Raw genomic sequence first — 22,323 nt, 5'->3', positions numbered from 1 at the left:
TAGTTTTGTTTAATCCATATAAAGACCACAAGATAGAGCGTAAAGGAGTCAGCTTAAGATCCACTTGTGAATATACGGCTTCGTAGGCTACTGCAGTTATCCTTTGCCAACAATATCTGCTTGGCTCCAACAGGGCCGACAGTGTAACTAACTTCACGACTTACAAAACTAAAAGCAAACATACATGTAGTTTGTTAGTATTATCCTGCAAGAACATCAACTTAATACCAAGTGATGGTCTAATCAAGTCTCAATAACTGTGGTGAGGATAACTTGGTTATGACACTTTTTCAACGATTATTAAGCCAAATTTATTTTGAAGATCGTCATATACTACAATAATAACTTGATTGTTTAACACGTCGACGACAGGATCAGAAAATGGCATGCGACAGAAGAAAAGAGAAGAAACTTCACCACTTGTCATGTGTCAGATTCCATAGCCTACAAAAATTTAACTTACTTCAAGCGAAATGTAAAATGTACCCGGAAAAAATGCATTTTAAAATATAAAAAGAATGGCTTACGTTACAAAGCCGTGACTGATGACAATGATATAATTGTACGCAACCAGTCGATCTATACTGAAGCTAATACTGAGAAGTTTTGCAAGCTGCACTTACATGGTCGATCGAAATCACCGGATTTTCAAAGCCAACTTTATCATCTGCTGTTGGTTTTGATTTGGAGATGCTCCAGCTTGTCGGTAAAGATGGCATTGACGGCATTGATGGCATTGAGAGATCCTTGGCTTTATCTGACCTGGTGCAGTAAACTGCTACCCCGACGATTACGATAACGGCTATTACTGCTATCACTATACCGATGATAGCACCCGTCTCTAAACCACCCTTGTTTCCCGTGGGCTCTGTCACGGGAAGTCCCGTGGGAACGTTTGATGATCCGTTACCTGTAAAAGGTGTACATTGCCATCTTCATTTTGATACTGAGCCTATCTTTACGTCATCAATACTGTACTGTACTATTTCTTTTATTAAATTTAGTAGACCATTGACAAGTTTCGATTGTAGCAAAACATCCTATACAGTATATATTTAGATCGGCATAACCGCTAAACAAAAGTTTTTATTAAAGTATTAAAGCAGGTAGCCACTATTCGAAATAGTTACAATTAAATGCAGGTATAAGTAATTTGGTATCAGATCAATATTCGTAATACCGGCTTTAGTATAGTAGTTAGTAAATATCGTAAATTTGAAAACTGTAGAAATGGTTCGACATTTGCTGCTAATTCGCATATAACATAGTCTTGAATATGAGCACTGCACGTGGCAGACATCCAAGCAGTGTGAGTGACGCCATAGAAAAGTATTTTACCTGTCGGGTAGTAACAACCGCTGAAGTTTGCATTCATGAATGTAGAATCCCAGCAGCAAGATCTTCTCAAGCAGACGGACTCTTCGATTCCGACATATCCGCAATCGATGCGGTTTTCGGGATCCAAACCTCCGCAAGCTGAAGAGTCTGAAGAAAGTCAAGAATGACCAATAACAACAGAATAAACCAAGCAAGTGAACTTAGATTGCCAAGTACTTTGACAACCGACAAGCAAAACTACAGTAGTTAATTTTTTGTCTCAGTTGTTATTACAACATTACCACGTCCGCCTTGACAGAATAGATTGTTATTCACCATTAAGAAGAGTTTGAGATAAATGTTTTGTTCAAAATGACAGTAACATCAAAGCAATCTGCCGACCTTGGGCTTTTTTGCAGATATATCCTCTTGGATTGAAACAATCAACATCGTTCCATTTTCCGTCCCAGGGATACATCTCCACGCAATCTTCCCCATTGCCCTGTCCATTCGGTTCTCCAGGCCCCCAATTGAAAAAATCAACTCCACTACCGTCCACCCATTGCCAGCCATCTGCAAATATCTTTGTTATTTCTGGAATTTGCAACTGCAAATATATATCGGAATCAGCGTAAATCTATCAACTCTATGAATGACCCAGAACAGGATCAATTTAAGTATTTCGTTGGTTAGAATTCAAGCTTTTCGATGATAAAGTCATTTACAAAACCGGTCGTTACTGAAAGGATTTTGGCAGTTTTCGAAAAGGATTGTGCTTCGTTAAAAAACAAGTTAATTGTTATTTTACGGCAAATTGTTATTTTTCTTCGAAAGATCCAACACTTACCGTATCCATTGCTAGATAAACCTATAAACATATTATGGGAAGTTATATCAATCACTGCCCCAACAATCTGCTTGCACTCATCCAGGGAATGAAAGCTGGCTAATGTTGCACCACGTGACTGACATTCATAGACAGCCTCATGCCAAGATCTGTAGTTAGCTGACGATAGGGCGGGCTGATGAAAGAAATAATTATCTTAAACGAGTTGTTAATCAACCAACCAATACACAGCGCAGTTCAAAATACTGGACACAGCATTTTATTTTTTAAATAATTTTTATTATCTCACAGAAACCAAGCGTCGGTAAAATATCTTAATCCTAAATTTGCCTAACAGTAGCACACGCTAATGTTTGTGAAACTTCCTTTCTACTTCGACCCACAACTGAAAACCAAGTGCACCTCAATGTAATAGCAGTAGTTTTCGGAGCTGATGAAGCCTGGATCGCAGTTTCCTTGGGTCGGTGGTGGGAAGGTAGTTGGAACGGGAACGAGCAACTTCTTACAGACATATGCCGTTGAAGTCGTCGAACATGCTGATGGGGGCATGGTCGTCCAGTATCCCGATCTAGAGAAAACACTTTTTACTTGCGTGGAAGAAGCGAAGAAAAAAAATAGAGTAGAATTCGAAGGATAAAGAACCGAAAAAAGAAAAGCCACAAAACGATTCAAGTCATTTCTTCGAAACAATACATAAGGATTTAACTTAGTGAAAAACGAAGAAAATCATTTCAGGCTGGCCTTGGCAGGAATAATTTTCCGTCTATAATAAACTGGGCAGTAGCCTATATTCACCTGCTGAACATTGCGCAGCCTGATCCAGTCACCAGAAAATCACTATTTGGTTCTCCCGCCGCCCAGTGTGTATAATCAACAGGCCAGCCATCCTCCCACGCCAAGGTAATGGTTGTACTGGATTCGCCTTTGTCATTAATCGACTAAATAACAATAAAAAATATAAGCTGATCAAAATATTGCGAGTTTATTACAATTGGTTTAGAAAAAATATTGCAACTGTCAAAATATCTTCACGAATTAAATATCAAAATTTGAACATTAGCGGATGTATGTGGTTAAATACAGTTCATAATGGTACTGTTCATAATACCGTTGTTGCGTTGAAGAGCAATCCAATCCACACTGAATCTGAGCTCGTTATGTCTTTCCAAAACCAGCTTTTGAACAAGTTGTTTTCATAGACATCAGTAATACTTGCTAAATAAACGTCAGATCCTGCAATCGCAAAAAAACAACATGCCTTGAATCTTAAACCGCCCAAACACTGCGAAAGTTTAACACAGACCTTAGCGCAAACGTTTGGAGTAACTTTTAGTTTTCTTTGTCAACTTCATTTTAAAACAGTGAGAACATATAATCAAACGGCATTGCAAATCTGGTGTGGTTTTAGAAAGAAAGCAAATTTCCCTACATACCTTCTTGCTGACAAGCTGCTTGAGCAACGTCCCAGGTTGACTCTTGCTTTACCAATTTGTAGCAAGCGTCACCCCAACGCACGTAACCAGTGGGGCAATCCACAGATGGAGTGGTTGTGTCAGGGTATGAACTAGATCTCATTGCATAGCAAGTGAAGTATTTTTGGTCAGTGCAGTAAGTATCCGCCCATTTTCCGGCGGTCTCGGTACTGGATGAGACTTCTACACATGTGTCGTCCTACAGTTGATAACATTATGATTTACACAATCTGTAGGCCTATATGTTGCAGCAATTCAATCTTGATATACGAGTTTACACGAAACAGATAAATTTCTTTATTTTTTATTTTTGTATAGTTCTGTGTCATTTGTTGTGTAAACATTTTATAACATATAACGTAAAAGCAAAACAGCACAATTCCATTTCCACCGCATAAGGACAACTTTAAAAAAATTCAAAATGAATTAATTTTGAATTAATGATCGATTAATTAAATTAATTATTGATTAATTAAATTAATTAATGATTAATTATTTAAATTAATTATTGATTAATTATTTAAATTAATTATTGATTAATTATTTAAATTAATTATTGGTTAATTAATTATTTAAATTAATTATTGGTTAATTAATTAAATTAAATTCAAATTCTCATTTCAATTAACCTAACTCATGATGTTTATTCTTACATAATAACCATTTGGCTCGAATTCGTTCCAGTTGGTGTAGGTGATTTCAGATTGATCCTGCCAGGTGTAAATGTAAGCTATTTGACCACTCATTCCTATCCAAACGTTTTGTCCAACGGAACGCAGTTGGCTGGTAAAGAAAGCCTGATGTAAAACAGAGTGTTAAAAATTTCGAGTAGGCGTTGATAAGGAAACAACATATAAACAAAAACACATTAGGAAGGTAATTTAGGCGTTATAAAGTCGTCGGTTAACTGGTTTGGAAAGAAACTAAAATTATTTAAAACAATAAGCGGTTTTGCATTGAAGTTGATGTTACCAAAGACATAGACATATTGATGTCTTTGTGTACGACGTGCATAAAAGCTTACCTGCTCATGGGAATTTTGTATTACCGCTGCAGCAGCCGAAAGATTGTTGCATCTTTCAACCGCATCATCCCAAGAGAGCTTTTCAAGACCAAACATCCAACATTTATTTCCATATGGAACAAAACCTAAAACATTGGAGACGGTAGATTGTTTGTATTTTAGTTTAGTTGTAAAATATTGTAAAGTCGATAGACTTTTATCAACAGAGTATTACCCAAAAAGAGACCAAACTGTCATAAACTTTTCCCACCTGCTGGACAGCCTCCCATAATATTAGGGGTGGGACCGATGGTCACTGCACTGGAGCCAACGTATTTCTCGCAGATGAAGTTGTTCATAATACCACAGTTGTCGTCGTTCCACTGGCCGGAGTTGGTGTGCATTTCTGCACAATCTAAAGTAGAAAAAATTTTTACGATTTTTTGAAACACATGTTTTATTGACTCAAAACGAAGTATGCCCGTAAACATGTCACATGTGATGAAATGAAAGGGTTAAACTTGTAGCTTTTGTACCTTCTTGATCTTCAAAGTTGTTCGGTTCGCCGTCGACCCAATTGACGTAATCCAAAATGGAACCATCAGCCCAAGTAAAAGATCTGCCATCAAATCCAGCAGTGTCCTGTAAATGGGAAAAAGATTGTTGGGCTTTAACCATGACAAACTGAGAAATCTATAACCAAAATGTGCGCTAATATGATGAAGTTTACGCAAACTATTACATAAGTGTAAAGGTTTTTCATGCAAAAATATTTGAGCTAAAACGTTGGGCTACTTCGTAAGCAAAACATTTTTACCTTCAATCCTATCCAAAAAGTTGTGGCGAAAGTTCTCGTAGCTCTACTGAGGAGTAAAAAGTTTTCATCTTGGCTATGAATAGCGACAAGATGTCCACCTTTTTCAGTACAATTTTTCTCTGCGTAAGCCCAGCCGAAAGTGTAGGCGTCTATAAACGCGTAGCATTTCTCTGTTCCGTAATCGGTAGTGTATTTGATCTATTAAAAATACCGGTCGTTATTGAGGTAAGCTTTGTTTGTTCATAAAGCCACAAATCATTTTTATAAGTTTTACCCAGTTTTCGTCAAAACCACAATCGGGGGAATTTTCTTCTCCCCCAGGTGGCGGTAAAGTTGGTGGTGGAAGTGGATCTTTGTTCTTAGGTATTTTACAAGCCCAGTTTCTCAACTCATCGCAATTCAAGTCGTTCCAGCTAAAGGAATAAAACCAATTTCAATGCATCTGTTGCGTCTGTTAATGACGCAGCAGTCCGTAGATAGTATGCAATAATTGATAACAATTTAATAATAGAATAAATGAAAAGTTGTAGAGTGTTCTTTCAACTAAATCATCTCACTTACTAAGAATACCACGTTAAGCCAGCCTCTCCACACTTTTCATTGCCATTATGATCATTTGGTTCACCGTAATCCCAATTAGTGTAATCGACGGGTGAACCTGATGAAGATAAAACATGAAATGCTCACTTCAAATATCAAAATAAAGATTAAAAAAAATCAAGATTGAAAAACTATTTTTAATGTTTTTATTCAGGGTTGCTGAAAGATACTATCATGACGACAAAAATGTCCTTTGCACACGAAGACATAAGTTACCATCTGTCCATTCGTAACCAGCCGATTCATCTTGTGCAGTGATTCCGATCCAGAAGTAGACGTACGAGTAAACTCCTTCTTGAGATACCAAGTTCCAGAGCGCCTCCTCTTCTGTGGCGCTGTGGATTGAAACTAGGTCCGCTCCCTGCGCGCGGCAGAAGTCAACGGAGTCGAACCAGTTCAAGCGCATCGTTACGTCATTACTTTCGTTTATCTGCAACACAGAAACACGTTTGTTATTGCACTATTATTGCACTATTATTGCACTATTATACTATTGCCACTAGACAGAAAACACTAATCAACTCTTAAAGTAGACTTACCATCTAAGTGGTGGGTTTACCTATCTATCAGGCAATTAGCAATGGGTCGGCAAAGTATGGATATGAAAATTGACCAAGTAATCCATCTTAAGACTTTACCTGATAGCAGTATGACGTCGTGTCGTCCCCGTACCAGCCAGGCGCGCATGTGCCGGTGATCACTGGTGTGGTGTAGACTGGTTGAGTGTAACCGGCTCTGGGCTTCTCACAAACGTAATACATGTTCTGTCCACAAACTTCAATCTTCCAGAATCCTGAAACAGATAAAAACGTCAGAAATAAGACATAAAGTAGAGCGCGTTGGTCTTACGATGCTCAGTTTACTCGCCAAATGTAACAAGCGGTCAGGCAAATGGGCAGACGAAAAGACATAGGAAAGTGTAAGCTTCGTATAAAGCGAGTATAAACTTACCGGTTTTATCATCTAAGTAAGTGCATCCATACTCATAACCGGTGTCACAGTTAATCCAAGCACCCCTGTAAATCTTATCTACGCTGCACCAGGGTCGGTTTTCTAAACCTGCTGGATGGTCGTTGGTGATGCACGTGTCATATGACACACCCTTATAAATAAACGGAAAAGCGCAAGAAAAGCGAACGTCTGAAATTAAAAAGATTGATTTAATTTGGTAACTTCTATTAGTATATAAGGAATATTTTACCGGTTTAAAATTAATCATATAGGCTACAAAATTTTATAAGAAATAAGCAAATACTAAATACCCAACTTATAAGTTTTTAATAACAAATTAAGAGAGCTCAGTTACCTGGTTCGTCCTTGTCCCAGTGAGTATATTGCACGGGTTCGCCATTTTCCCACTCATAATACAAAGAACCGAGTTCGGAGGTTTTGGCTGTCAAGCCTATCCAAGATGTATATCCCAAACCGGACGGTATTGTGCTTAGAACCTTGTGGTGTACAAATCAACAGGTAAATTTGTTACGTTTTAACGAGTGTTAGGTGTTATTTAACTATATTTTTTGTTACATTTCACGTTCGTCGTTTGTTATGGAAAGCTTTCATTGCTTATATGGAAACTCATTTAAACAAATATTTAAAGGTCACATGATTTACAAATTGTATGCGGTATTTTGTCACTCTACAGTCAGTGAACTAATATAATCCATAACTTTAACAGATGACTTAATTTACCAAGGAATGTACAAAAGCTTGTTCAAAATCGTTCTGAATTGAGACCAGCTTTGCCTGACTTTCTTCACAGATACGATTCGCGTATACGAATATGTACTCGTCGGAGCTCGCTTTATAACAAGACGATTCTGGGATAGAAAATGTAAAACAACCTTTTTAAAGTCTAATACAACAACTTCGGGAGCTAACATATTGTGCAAATTAAATTATGCAGCTAGGTTACACCAAACCAAATATTATGATCAAACACGCAGAAACTTTATAACGCACATAAGTTTGTTTGTTGCTCTCACTACAAGCAATGAAGTGACTGAGACGTTCTTGTCTTCTGCTTTTAAGTCCTGCATTTAATTGAGCAGAATAAAATTTTAAAAGCGTACCGTAAGCACTCCAGCCCGCTTCACAACCTTCATCAACAGGACTTGTGTCCGTGGATGGAGGCGGAAGAAGTTCTTTCTCCTTTTTGCACATGTAAGGAAGAGTCTCCTCGCAATCCTTGTCGTTCCAATAAGACTCAAACCGGTACATATTCACACAACGGTGTTTCTGTGAGACGACAACGTATTGAAAGTTAAATTATGCCAGTAGCCGGCAATGGTCAACTCGCATAAAATATCCGCATAAAAACGAATATTTTTGTGTCTTCTTTCGCGAACAACATGTAAACGAAAACTGTGCGACTAATACTGGTGTAGATTATGCTGACCCCAGTCTTCGGCTCGTCCCAAAACCATCTTGTAAGTACTACCGGACTGCCGTCAGACCATTGGTAGTAGTTTTCAATGTCGAGGTCATTGAGACCGATCCACACATCACCGCCAAGGTCTACAATAAGACCATGCGCAGCCCATTAAAGGGCGTACTTGTCGCCTTGAAAGCAGAACACTTGCAAGCAATAAGACTGGGTTATCTTATCTCCTACCTGCTACGTATATTTGGGACTCAACAAAACTGTTTTCGCCATCACTGATGATCGATACCAGATCACCATTCATCGAAAGGCAGTGTGATCTGGCGTCATGCCACGTTTTCTTTACATTTTCCATGGACAGATAATAGCAATGATTCTGCCAAGCCAACCATCCATCGTCACATCTTAATGCTAAATAGAGAAAACATTAAGATGTTAATGGAAATCAGTGAAGCCTAAAACATACTTAAAAACTTTATCTTGTTTTTTTTTATGCAAGGTTGATGGATTTAAAAGAAAAGGAGTTATCGCGCAAAGAAGAAATATAGTTTTGGAACACTTTTCACCCTAGTTACTTTGCCGGTTATTATAGCTCACAAACAATCATAAAATAAAGCCAGAAACTTACTATCCCCAGCGAAAACGAACGATGCTGAAGTTGGGCCGAAGCTACGCACAAAAAATAAGAAATTACACAAGCTCCTCAACAAAAACAACAAACAAATGTCGCCTAAGTACAAGCCTAGAATATCTTACTCTAAACTTGTAATTCCGTTCCTAATGGTTCCTGTGTAGGAGCTTATGCCTTGCTGTTGCTTCCAGTTTACGCTTCCTCCATGGCTGTTTAGGACTTTTCCCGCATGCACCGCAGCCGGGCATACTGCAGAGCTCTGTGATGAGACAACATTGAATGCAATTATACTTATTTCGTCATTGTTTGAAGCCAGCCAACCTTATATTTGCACTTGGCCTTATGTTTCCTATTCACAATTAACCATACAAAACGTTATGTTTTGCAGAAGATACATAATAAACAAAACTGATAGTTAACAGGAAAAAACTAAACCGCTATTCCCTTTTGCTTTTTAGTTGAAACGCATACCAGAGTGTATGTGTCGGTGCCGTAGACTATTCCCTTATCTTGATCTTCCACGCAACCTGCGGGACAATTCACCTCAACTGTGCTGGTCTGGTCTTTCCAAACGTTGCCGGTATCTAAAATAATGTCTAGCTATAAATAACTCAAGTTATATGTAATTGAAATGAGGAACTTTAAGTCCAATTAGCAAAATATTTAACGATTGTCAATAAATTTAGGATTTTTCATTTTTGAATGGATTATGGATGTTGCAAGCTACTTATGATGTCAGCGAGTAGTCAGAAATTCCATAAACCTGAACAAGTAATGCGGTTGTCAACGTAACATCCGTTCAATTCAAATTGCATAACAGGTTGTCCAGTCCAAGTTTGCGGCATCAAGCGGACATATTGAGTGGAAATAGGCTCCCGCAAAATGTCAGTATACTCAGAGATGGTACCATCCAAACCAGTAAAAATCTTTCCACAACATGAGCAAAAAATATCGTTCCAGGTTGGAAAACAAGATGTTACAGTTATATAGGAAAAAAACATCGTTTATTAATTTTGTAAACATTTTGATAAACTGGGGCAAATATTTGAATAAAAATACTGACTGATACTGACCTGGTTGTCGCCGTTTTGGTTTTGATAAACTCGGAAACTACCTTCACTATCAGAGTCGCTGAAAGAAAGCATGTAGGTCTTCACATATGCGCTGCCTGGGGGTGAGTATAATGTAACACCAGACAGCTGAAGGAAAGTGTAATTTGGATTTAACATCAACTTTTACCCAAGTCACTTTTTTCACAAAATGTTCCCTGACAAAAACGTATGGGAAAATTTATATTGTAATCTGATGCACTGAGAAGCATTACCTTAAAGAAAGTAGAAAATTGAACTTGTACATAATGGTTTGTACTTGCTGTGCTCGGGGCCCATCCTGTTGGTGTATAACCTGTAAAAAAAAGATTTCACGACGTTCAAAAAACTACTACAGTCTTAAAAACACCAAGAAGCAGCATCATGATTCTGAGATGAATGTTTGATGAATAGTTTACTGGCGTTAAAAGTTAATGTTTGGTATAGTTGTGTGTTAAACTGCTGGCACTAAACTAAACTTACTTGGACACTAAACTAAACTAAACTAAACTTACTTAAGCACTAAACTTACTTGGACAGACTGGGATTTTACAATATTGCCACTCTATGTTTGGATCAGTTGTGTAGCACCATGGCTTGTCCCTGCTGTTTGGATTTCTGCAATAATTATTGATCAAGCCTGCAGTTGGGTTGCTTTCAGACGTGCTGAAAAGTTATAAGATTCGTTGAGGTTGCAGTAATATTGTTAAAATTGATGATAACGCTGCTTCCAAAAATAGGGTCACTTTAAAAATTTAATAAATCGAATTTATATGTAACCATCTGTAAAGATTTGCAACAATCTCTAAAACTATGGTGTTCTAAGCCTGTTCAAATTGTAAGCTCAATAAATTAACTTTATTGCAGTATTTACATAGTGTGTCGGTGGGGTTCTTGTGACGACCAAGCCTGGCAAGTGAGACCGCTTTCAGTCTTAGAAATCCAACCGCGGTAGTTAGCCCCCGAGTCACCAGAGGAAGGCAGACACTCATCTTTAAATATGAAACTTTTTGTATTTTAATTGTGAAATAAAAATGCAGTTAGAAGTTTCCTCAATAATTGTAAATGATATAGCAAAATTGCATAAAATCTCGGGTGCCGTGTTCTTATGTTTGTGCCGCACGTTATTACGTATAGTGTGTATATTAACCTCCATTGTATTTTTTGCTGTTACAATGTTATTTTATGTAGAAACAAACAGAAACAAGCAACAGATTTTTACCGGTGTCCACTGGAGCTCTTGCTTGTTTTGCTTCCATTCCACTCTTCGATGTGGAAGCTGTGATCATGTTATCAGGAATAAGACCGGAATTCATTCCCAGTTTCTTTAGACAACCTTGGTACAAAGACAACAAAATTAAACATCTTCTTCTTCCTTTTCCTTATCACTTTTTAGCGATTTGTTACCGCAGCATATCGTTTGGTAAATACATAAATAAATCATACACCAACGTACTAGTCTTGCAACCGATATATTCCAGCCTCATACAAGGAGCGTCGAACCACTCTGTCGGATGGCATCTCACGTGACGTGCCACCACCGGACGAGGAAAGAGATTAGTCACTTGTGTGTCTTGGTCAGAGTTACCTTTAAATTCCTAACACAAGCATTCAAATATCCGATTGTTGAAAATCATTACTAAGTTAAAAATCAACTATTCCGATCACCAGGTAAAAGCCATGGGGTATAAGTATATATATGGACATTAATCGAATTTTATGGGGTCTAAACGATAACCGTGTTACACTTTAAAAAACAATGATGTATGAGAAGTTGATACAAACTGAACATGATTCAAAGTAAAATATTTGATAGGTTAAGTGCATTCAATTGTGACTTCACAAACCACTGGATTGCCGTCAGAGTCGGACACAAATTCCCATTTCCCGCCAGCGGCATCTTGACTGTAAGACACCTTGTACTTCGTTACCCATTGTCTTTCTTGGTAGATGATGATTCCGTTTCGTCCCTAAATCAAGACTTGAATGATGTTTTGTAAAAGTGTTGTGACAATTATTGTGTTTTGTGTAAGTAAATCTAACCTGCGTGATGATGCCTTTCACCTCAGCGTGGTAGGGCAAGTCAACTTGTAACCATTTGTTGGGATCGTCAAACTGTGGAGACCATGCTCCGTGACCATTGCCGTAGGATACCCCGCCCTCAACTATATATGATATGAATTAAGGACCATTTTAGGTTAGGCTATTACTGCAATTAGGTTTTAAATACACCTGGAAAAGTGGGCTCAAGCTTGGGGAACCCCGTATAAGTAAAATAATGTTTATTTATGGAGATGCAACCACATGCATTCGTTTTATCGGTGACTTGACAGTACTGTTTGATAAAATCGCCAGGATTGACATGAAACAATTTGCACTAAAAATACGGAAGGATGAATTTGCAGAATGTCAAAAGGATTTCTCTCATTAAAGTCCATGTCCCGATGTGTCAAATGGTCCAACATTAGCGGTCACGCTGCCAGGATAATATACGAGATCCTATTTCGTTGTTATTCCACAAAATAACTGTGATATAACCACTGTATGTATGCTTTTAGAGTTTAAACAGTTGCGTAAACCAAACTGGTAGTTATTATGTCTGGCGGGATTTCTCTCAGGTTCAACCGAGTGCTAGTGCGTAATTAAATACCTCAACAGTTTCATGCACAGTATAAAATGAGATGCGGCCAGCAAGTTTAAAAATGTTGTTAAATATAATTTTTGGTAAGAAAAGGAAAATGGGAACACGACACGGCTGCATGTTTGACACAGGCCGCTAGTTTGACAGGTATGAGTTGCGCCTTTCATTGATAACGGTTTGGAAATGAAACAAATTTGAGGACTTTACCGTCAGTGATGATTACATCAGAAGGAGTGTTCAGCCTTCCTCTGTCAGCAGTAAACCATTGATCGCGTTCAGTGGAAGCACTCATGGCAGAGTCAGGTAAAGGACCTCCGTATTCAGCACCTAAATGCCTGGATAACACGTCTTACATTAAGATAAGTAGAGACAATTTTCAGACAGGATACGGTACTCGATTGCTGTAGCTACAGCGGCACAAATCAGCTTAGTTCAGACTTTGGAACAGTTAGAATTAAAGATGGAAGACGTAGATAGTGCTATAAAGCTCACTTAAAACAACACGCTTCGTTGCTGTTACAGTTGTCGTCAGTTACATCTTGCCCGACGATATTATCCATGTTGCCCTTCTTCTCACACACGGACGGGTGATATTTGTAGCAGTTGTCATCATTCCAAGCACCGTTCTTAGTTCCGTATATGAACATGCAGTCTTCATATTCTACATTGTTTGGCTCGCCTGAAGAACAGGAGGGTATGGTTTTCAACTCACACAGACAATTGATCGAATGTCTCTATAGTGTGACAAGGTTGTAGCTGTATTCAAAACTCAAAACAACATTACCGCTGTCCCAGAAAATGAAGTTAAAAGGGCTGCCATCAGACCATCTCCAGCCTTGATCCAGCAGGTCGATATTGTAGCCGTTCTGATCCGACCCACCGATCCAAAACCAGTTGTCTGTTGGTATTTCTTTTATCAGACCTGCAGCCCAAGGAGTATTTCAATAAAAAATTCTTGATAAAAAGCTAGTGTGTTGTTTATAAACTTTCTAATAATTAAAAAAGGTCCGCTATTTTTATGTAGTTTATTCCACTAATGTTGGTTACAAAATGTTATGTTATTACTTGTAGCCTATACCGGTATTACGGTATTAAAATTAGTTACAGGCTACGTTGAACGTGCTTTTACTTACTATTAACAAAGGCATTTTCTTCTGGTGAATTCATAGAACCCAAATCTCCTCCGCCTACCATACATGCCGCTCTTGCGTCAGACCAAGTACGCTGGTCCATATTTACCTATAGAGCGGTAGAAAAACAACCGTCAGTTGGCGCTATATAGCCGTAAAAGTCAATAAATGCTCATCAAACGTACTGATTACTACACAATACCTTGTAGCAGCGATCACTAGCAGGGTTTGATATCCATCCATCGCCACCACATTTTTCAACATCAGGTTCTAAAAAAGGGAATTGCGATTGTAAATGACAAACTTGCACAATCACGCAAGAAGAAAGTTAAATTTAAGAAACTTGTTTTCATTTTAGAGCAAAAGCGCTTACCGTAGGTTGGCGGTGCAATTGTTGCAGTATCAGTGGGTACTGTATTATAAATGAAAGCAAGTGTTATCTGACAGTTTAGTTGCTATAATTGACAGAACTAGCGGTTTCTAAACTCACTTTCATTTTGTTTGCAAACGAATGTAACCATTTCGCTGCATGGTCTGTCTCCCCATTCACCGCTTATTGACGACATTGTGACGCAGTCGCCGTCGTTATTTGGTTCCCCAGATGCCCAGTTTAACATACCAACGGCTTCGTTATCCACCCAGCCAAAAAAAGAACCGGTTCGTTTTAAGCCGATCCAGCTATCACTTCTCAGATTACCTTTAATAATAACAGTGCAATTGTTTACATCGGCAAAGTTAAAAATATACCCTGTTGCTAAAGTGATGTTGTATTGTAAGTTATAGTAGGTGAAATTGCACTTCAAAAATTTAAGTTTTTTTTGCAACTTATGATGTTGTCTAGTAGTGCGTTTGGTGAAGAAATGTTGGAAGTGTTTGATGCCACAGTTGGAATTCACTGAAAACAATGCATTAAAACCTGTTAAAACTTAGCCTACCAATTATGAAGGAAATTTCATCGTCAGTTAAAATGCTGGTAAGATGTCCGCCTTCGCCAACGCAGTAAGACTCAGCATTAACTTGAGTTTTCTCTTCTTCCGCAAAAAGATAACATTTTTTGTTGTTATTGAAATGTCGCCATTTATCCTTGCACTTTCCTTCAACTAGAAAAATTAAACAGATACAAGTTCTTAATCATAGGAAAATAAAATTCCTTAACTTGCTAGCAAAGCTCTTGGATTGTGAAACAATAATTTGACATATTTACAGGTTTTCAAGCCGACGCTTTTTTTCAGCTAATGTCAGTGTTAAGCACAAGGATACACAACAATCATTACAACTTCTTTTTAACCGAAATATGTATATTTGGTTGACAAGGAGCGATGCTTACACAAAAAATTAAATGTTTAAGCACTCACCAGTTATAATTGGTACAGAGGGGAGACTTTGTCCTTCGGGCAATTCACAGATAAAAGCACGAGGCTCGAAGCATGTAACCGTTTCCCAATTATTATTTGACTTGCCGCTGTAAAGCGCTCCACAGTCGTCTCGTCCTAAATCAAGTTTAGGTCAGCATCGGAAACTGAGATGTAAGTCGACTATTCGAAGCTATAACCTAAGTAATATACCGAGCTATTGTTTATTGTTATGGATTAATATTTATATTTTTTTAGCCTTATTCTTGCACGCATGCATGCATGAGCCTTTCTGCTCGTAAAAATCGAACTAACCAGGATTATAAGCGGGCATGTTTTCCGCCCAGTAATATGTCGAAATTGTTGATTGATCCCACCAGGTTAGAGAGTCATCATGTCCGAGATCTGACAGTCCAAAATACACAAGTGGATGTCCATTAACAGAATAAAGTTCCAGCACTCCCCCCACAAATGTCTCTTCTTCCAAACTGAAAGAAACTGTCTGATTTTAAAACGACCGACAATCGGAAAAAAATTACTAAAAGCAAAAACATGTAGTAAATTTAGGCATCTGTCACAAATTTTCACCTTTCGATCTTCAGTAATCCTCCTCCGTACCCGGAACATATTTCCTTTGCAGTCGTCCAGGTGTGAACGCGGTCAGGATTAACAACAAACTCGTAACATTTTCCGCTTGATTCCAGATACAGCCATCCAGGAGGGCAATCAGCTTAAATTAAAGAAAAATAATCTTGTAATATAATCATCATGCCGTTTAAATTTTTTAAACAATTTTAAAAAATAATTCCTTTCATTCTGGGTGAAAAAGAGTTTACAAGTTCTAACGATTTTTTCTCCGTTTTAGTTTTATTTTCAGATTTTTGTCACCGTCTCATATTGGATTGTCAGTGCTTAGATGACAACTATATAGTGTGACTACTCCTAGCAATGTTGGGTAACCTTTTAATCCCCTTTCGCAAATGTATCGTTTTTCTGTCGAACACTTGTCAACGGTCCACTTATAGGATAAACTGTACTCCATATCCACACAACTGCTTCCTTGGTAAGGCAATCTGTTTAAGCAAGATTAACAAATAAATGAATGTGATATCTATTAGCGTGCAAAATGAAAGCTTGTTTGGTGACAGGTTTTCTGCAAACGCACCTCAAACTATGATAACAGTCCATAAACGTGATGTAAAATGTATACGTCAAAAAGGCAGAAAAAAAACATTTCACTTACTGACTTGCCGATTGCCCGGAGGCCCAGTTGAAGTAGGAAGAACTGGTTGCATCGACCCAGTTCAAGGTACCTGGTGTAGCCTGTTAAACGCAACTTACAAACATTAAACATATAGTGAAGTCAAAAACGTCATTACCAGTTCCGTATAAGCACCATCTAAGACTAACTGATAAAAACCATTATCTTGACGACGGCAGGCTCAAAGTGTGCGTTGTTCTGTATTCAAAGTTTAAAAAAATCTTACAGTGTCACTAAGCCCAATCCAAAAACTGTCGTATGATGCAGCGACCAAATTTTCCACAATCGTCTGTTCGTTGGCATTTGATACCGAGACCAAGTTTGCACCTTGATTTCTGTGAATATCAAAAACCAATCACTGTTTGTTTATCTTCGATGGCTACGAGTACCATGGTTACGGACATAAATTACTTTTTGACTTATAGTATTTGAAAATGGTACAAAAAGTAAGTATAGTGTATAGAAGTATGCAGTGATTAGATATTAGAAGTTATATTTTACGTTTTTATGCGTACTTAAACATATTACCTGCAATCTTGCTGGGCTTCAGGCCACTGCAGGGAACCACTTGAAACCGAGTAGCACCTGCCACTGTTAAGCTGGTATCCGCTAGGACACGATGAGGTTACTTCTCCTAAAAGTAAACAATACTTTTACACTGAACGAAAGTTCCTATAATACGCAAAATTAATTCTGGCGTATCTATATCCTGCACCTGAAACATTAGGTTAAGTGCAAAATTGCACAATAAAGCACACTTAAAACGTGAAGTGTTGAACATTTTTGAATTTATAACTTTATAAAATTGATGCAAATGACTTCAAGCATTGATTGGTGAAAGCAAACCTGGATCTTTCTTGCACACAAAGGACTGAGCCGAGTTACATGACTTGTCGTTCCACTGCTTGTCGTTCACTTGGGTCAAACCGGTTTTCTCTATCCAAACTTCCACGCAGTTTTCCAGGTAGGCATTGTTAGGCTCAAGTGGCTTCCAGTTGCTGCAAGGCAATTGAGCGCCGTACGATAAAAATAGAAATACTTGAAGAGTTAACTGCGGTTGAGAAACCGTTACTTTTCAGCGCAGAAGACTACAACTGCTCCAAAGGCCTAAGATTGTTTTCACGACTTATTCGTATTTCGTTTTTGTTGTACTATACAGTTTCATACACTTGTTGTCAAGTCTAAGTACTCAATAGGAATTTGCAAAACTTAGACGTAATAAAACTGGTTATTCTACCTCACACTACTGTCATAGGGAGAACCGTCGCTCCATCTATAAGTACCCTCTGTTTGAAGATCATTTAACCCAATCCACCATCTTGTCTCGTCCATCAATTCCAAGTTTTGATCGACAACCCAATTCTATTCACGATATAATGACCTTAGTGTAACGCCGCATAAGCCGTTCTAATTAATTTCCAAATTTTTTTTTCAAATTTTCCAAATTTTCCAAATTTTTTTTCAAATTTTTGCAGGGTTACATGTTACATGTTATACCAAATATATCATGTAAATAGAATATACGCTATTTAACGTAAATGTTTAAAACCCAAGATAAAGATGATATTATTATTATTATGGCTAATGCAGACCCTTTGCGCCACTGTAGCAAAACTGGCCAAGTTTCCGCCATTGGTCTGACACCACGATTCAGCAGCGGTCCAACTTAGAGTGGTTTGCTTCTGGAAGGAGAAGTACCAGCATTTTCCATCGTTCGGCAACCAGTTATTGGGACAATTGGTTTGACTTGAGACTACATATACGTAACAAGATTCAGTAAACGCATAATTCCTGTACATTCTTGCCTAACGCAGAAGCCAAATATTGATCACAATCAGGGTTGTACAAGTTAGATTTTAACATAAAATCCACCACGAAAAAAAAAATTTTCGCGCTTTTGACAGCTCGGAGAAAATTTTCTGCCTTTGACGTTGCACAATTGTAACAGGTTTAAAGTTAAGATATTCAATTTATGTTGTAATAAGTTTTATAAAAACATTTCAGTTTAACCTCCGCAATTTTGTTTCACAATTATACTCACCAAAGTGAAAGATACATGTGCTGAAAAGAAGGCCAAGTATCCACACGTAATGCCTCATTATGAAAAAGATAATTTCATACACTTTGGCTAGCTAAAAGATTAAATATTCAATACTTATCTATATTAACGTATAATTTTACACGAAAACAACAGTTGAACAATAACAATTTTTTCTAAAGTTGGAAATTTTTTTTATAACTGCAAATCATCTTCTAAATCCTCAATTGTAACCAGGATCGATGACAGGTTAATTTCTGCTCATTTCACCACACCGTAAAATCAGGTTCTGTGTTTCAGTGTTTGTAATGCGGGGCATATTGTTGGTTATACAATAAAATTTTATCGAAATATCCTGCATTTAATGCGTCCCTACCAACCTGATCACATACTGGACCAAGTTAATTATTAGTTAGTAAAAAGCCTAAACAGTCGTTTACTGAAGTATTCGATATACGTTGTACTGCAAAATTTTGATTGCACTGAAAAGAGAATGCCGTTTGGCTAACCTCGTAAAAGTGTCATCTGGCAGCGTTTTAACGTAAGCTGCACGGCACCGCTTGTTGGTGTTTTGTTTTAAAGCGTTTTACGACGTTTTATTGCATGATATCCTTGCACCAAAATGGTTAAATATTGCCCTGAATTTGGGCGGTAGGAACCGTTATGCAATCACCTATACGATTAAGCAAATATTATGCAATTGTATGTTGCATTCCTGACGTTACACTGACTGCTCGTATGAGCGGGTTTTAAGTCATTTAAAAAATGTTACAAAAACAGTTGTTACATGTAAAACTGCCGTTAAAACGTGAATAACGTGGTTAAAACATGGCATCGATGTACGTATTTCGCTAATACTGCTCTTCTAAGATGTTTTTACCGATCGAGTAAAAGTTTTTTTTCGAAAGACAAATATATCCACCACTATAAACAACTCCTAATGCTCCACTATAACCTGTATACATTACCTACAACATTGATCAATCAACAAGACCTCTATCTAACTAAGCAAAACTATACAAAATCAATTGAAGCAAGGTTTCCTATCCATTACCATTTTCTTGTGTCTGGAAGGGTGTTTCATGTATATTGTTTATCACGTGTATATGAGCGAAAATAAATACACAGCTAAGAAGGCTCTAAATCAATGAATCCAGGTGTTTAAATAATAGGAAATATTTACTACGTCACGTTTTGCATGGTGAGTATAGTATTAGCTTGCCAGTTCTGGAGACGCTATAGTGTAACTGCCACGAAATAAGCCTTAGGTATATAAGATTAAAACAATTGACAACAGCGATGTTTTTCAAAACGGTTTTTCTAAGGCCTTGACTTATGTCATCTTTAGTGCTTTTAAATCTTTTGTTGATTTATATTATTACTGTCGTACAGATAATATGCTTTAAAGATAAATTTCCTAATTTCAAATATAAAGGCAAAACAATACTTTCCAGCCGCTTTTTAAACTATATGTGTTATTAAGAGCAGGTTTAATTTGCTTAATGTAAAAACAATTAATTTATCATTATTCTTTATAAGAAAATTTGTTAGAATGCAAACTTTTCATAAAATTGTCTCACACGAGGCTGTCTTATTCCCTCTACTAACTCATAGTACGCCATAAAGTGGTAATGTTTTATGATAAGAACGATCGTTAGGTGTCATTGTTATCATGTAGAGCAGTTCGCCGAATGTCATACTGTAAAGTACTAATAACAATTGTTATTGTAGTATTCTATGGTAAAACCAGACATTGTTGAGGCGAAAAAAGATGGTAAAATGATTGAAGAGTTTGAACAATTTTTGCCATGGCTTTTGTTCCAGTAACTGTTGCAAATAACAGCTTAGTATAAAAACTTTTTGTTTTCAAGTAAACCTATATATATATATAAATATATACATATATATATATATATAAGTCAGTTAACATTATAAAATACACGTATATCCTTAACCTCAATTAAAAGTAACATTAAAATTAATAATGAATAAAATTACAATTTTTGTGTTGTTAAAAAATCGTGATGCTTTTTTACATTGCGTAATCCAACTGTTGTTGTTACGTCATATAATCTAACGTCATGCACGCACGACCGCACGTGATTTCATCAGCTGATCAAACACGTGACAGTTGTTGTTACAGTATGGCAGAAACAACATATCGGCACTTAGAAGCGAAGAAGTTCACCTGTCATGAGGTGTGTAGTATTTTTTATTTTAGTATGTAGGGTCACATGCTACGTGTATCATACGTAATACATACAATTTTCATAAAAGATGGCAACGAAATTAAACGTTAAACAAGTCTCCTCGTTAACCGTGGGTAATTTTCCATTTTAATTTATATGGAAAATGTATGTTTTGCTGTTTACATAAAACCAATTAGAAGCTGCTAATTAAAAGTTATTTGCCTAATATTGTATGATATACATAATACATATATACATATATATATATACATACAGTATATACATATTAAACTACTCAACATGTAGTCACGGGTAAAGAATTATTTTTTGAATTTAGAAATTTATATTATTCATATGTCTATATAGATTAAAGTACTAAAGACATTGGAACACTAACGTGCATAGTAACGAGACTGCTGCCATATATAATAACGGATGATTTGCTCCTTATAAAGACCCCGCCCAAAACTTGCATGAAATTTCCTTATAAATGTTCAAAAAAAACTTGTAAAAGAAATTCATTGAAACGTGACTATTTCATGGTAATATCCAATGTATGAGATTGAACAACGTGTTATTGGTTTGCTACGAAGCGTTTAAGTCGTTTTAATAAAGTAAATTTTAGGGGTGATGCGGTGAAGTAAACCTACTTTGAACTGTAAAATTCAGCAATCCTGTTTTAAAGTTAACGTGATCGAAACGGAGAATTTTTAAGGACTGCTTTAACAAATTTATTCAAGCTGTTTTGAACTTAGTTCGTGACAAATGTATTACGTCATTAATATAAAAAGCGTCCCGTTGTAACATCTTTGTGTTCGGACCAGACAAACTAAAGTCTTGACCTAAGGTGGAACTATACGGTGAAAAAAATGTTTGTTTCTTTTCGGATTTGACTCAGCCGACTGCATTTTGAACCAGCTGCGACGGTGTCTGGTGAGACGTACTTGTGACGGAGAAATAAATTAAAGTCAACCCATTTCAATCTTAAACCCAACCTGTTTGAATATAGAGCCTGTGGTCTATTTTAGCTTCGAGCCCGACAAGGGTTATTGTTGCGTTGTGCATACTGGCAATAACGGATTTTGACAGATTAAACCGATGGGCTCAAGATTGAAATTGGCTGAATTAAAACTCGAATAAGTTGGGATCAAAATTTTAATGGTCTGGTCTCAACATTTTTGTGGGTTGAGATTAAGTTCGTTTTTCATAACAACTCGTTTAGCGTCTGGTTGTTATCGAACATATGACGACATAGACTACCAGGAGCGCGTCGCAAAGTCCGAGTATGTTGAGATACATCATCTGCCGGTTGCTTTCTGTTCATTTGCGCAGATTTGGAATTACAGTTTGTTTATGTTAGTAAGATTAAATTTTTTGTGCCTAATCAGTTAAAAACGACTATGAATACGTAAAATTGTCCACCAGTTATCTAGTTCGATTTTATTTTACAAGTGTTTACTTTAAACTTTGAATAGTTTTAACGATAATCAACTTATTGGACACTAATCAGTAATCAAACAATTCTCCTCACTTCTGTTCATAATTTCTGACGCC

The 22,323-nt window shown here is 37.1% G+C and overlaps 1 protein-coding gene across 1 annotated transcript; it reads right to left on the bottom strand.

Annotated features, from left to right (window-relative positions):
- Window positions 1-295: 295 nt before the first annotated feature.
- LOC143458877 (uncharacterized) lies at window positions 296-17,897 on the bottom strand. Its single transcript, XM_076955768.1, has 50 exons — window positions 17,780-17,897; window positions 17,389-17,540; window positions 17,071-17,176; window positions 16,769-16,877; window positions 16,525-16,604; window positions 16,242-16,354; window positions 15,870-16,011; window positions 15,597-15,769; window positions 15,285-15,419; window positions 14,865-15,029; window positions 14,420-14,626; window positions 14,303-14,341; window positions 14,132-14,199; window positions 13,933-14,038; window positions 13,584-13,721; window positions 13,292-13,478; window positions 13,007-13,134; window positions 12,202-12,323; window positions 12,006-12,128; window positions 11,615-11,756; window positions 11,381-11,494; window positions 11,033-11,150; window positions 10,691-10,824; window positions 10,395-10,474; window positions 10,144-10,269; window positions 9,834-9,996; window positions 9,542-9,654; window positions 9,196-9,329; window positions 9,068-9,108; window positions 8,671-8,850; window positions 8,455-8,573; window positions 8,129-8,294; window positions 7,749-7,876; window positions 7,363-7,504; window positions 7,008-7,196; window positions 6,695-6,849; window positions 6,273-6,486; window positions 6,018-6,114; window positions 5,370-5,374; window positions 5,176-5,307; window positions 4,911-5,054; window positions 4,661-4,785; window positions 4,290-4,433; window positions 3,598-3,835; window positions 2,567-2,751; window positions 2,165-2,339; window positions 1,720-1,890; window positions 1,339-1,485; window positions 624-910; window positions 296-444 (listed from the first exon to the last, which is right to left on the bottom strand). Exons 1-50 carry the CDS (start codon window positions 17,872-17,874, stop codon window positions 424-426), a joined length of 6,717 nt encoding a protein of 2,238 aa, XP_076811883.1. The 5' UTR covers window positions 17,875-17,897; the 3' UTR covers window positions 296-423.
- Between the last annotated feature and the right edge of the window lie 4,426 nt (window positions 17,898-22,323).

Source organism: Clavelina lepadiformis, chromosome 5, assembly GCF_947623445.1.
Source record: "Clavelina lepadiformis chromosome 5, kaClaLepa1.1, whole genome shotgun sequence".
In the NCBI taxonomy this organism is placed as follows: domain Eukaryota; kingdom Metazoa; phylum Chordata; class Ascidiacea; order Aplousobranchia; family Clavelinidae; genus Clavelina; species Clavelina lepadiformis.
The sequence above is the reverse complement of the archived record's forward strand: the minus strand, read 5'-3'. Positions and strand labels throughout refer to the sequence as shown.

Bases quoted from the DNA above. Each gene is read 5' to 3' on its own strand.
- LOC143458877 (XM_076955768.1), bottom strand. From the start codon at position 17,874: ATGGACGAGACAAGATGGTGGATTGGGTTAAATGATCTTCAAACAGAG. The intron at 17,177-17,388 runs GTTTGCTTTCAC...GTTTACTTTTAG, and splicing joins TGTGTGCAAGAAAGATCCAG to GAGAAGTAACCTCATCGTGT. The intron at 12,129-12,201 runs GTTAGATTTACT...GTCTTGATTTAG, and splicing joins TGAAAGGCATCATCACGCAG to GGACGAAACGGAATCATCAT.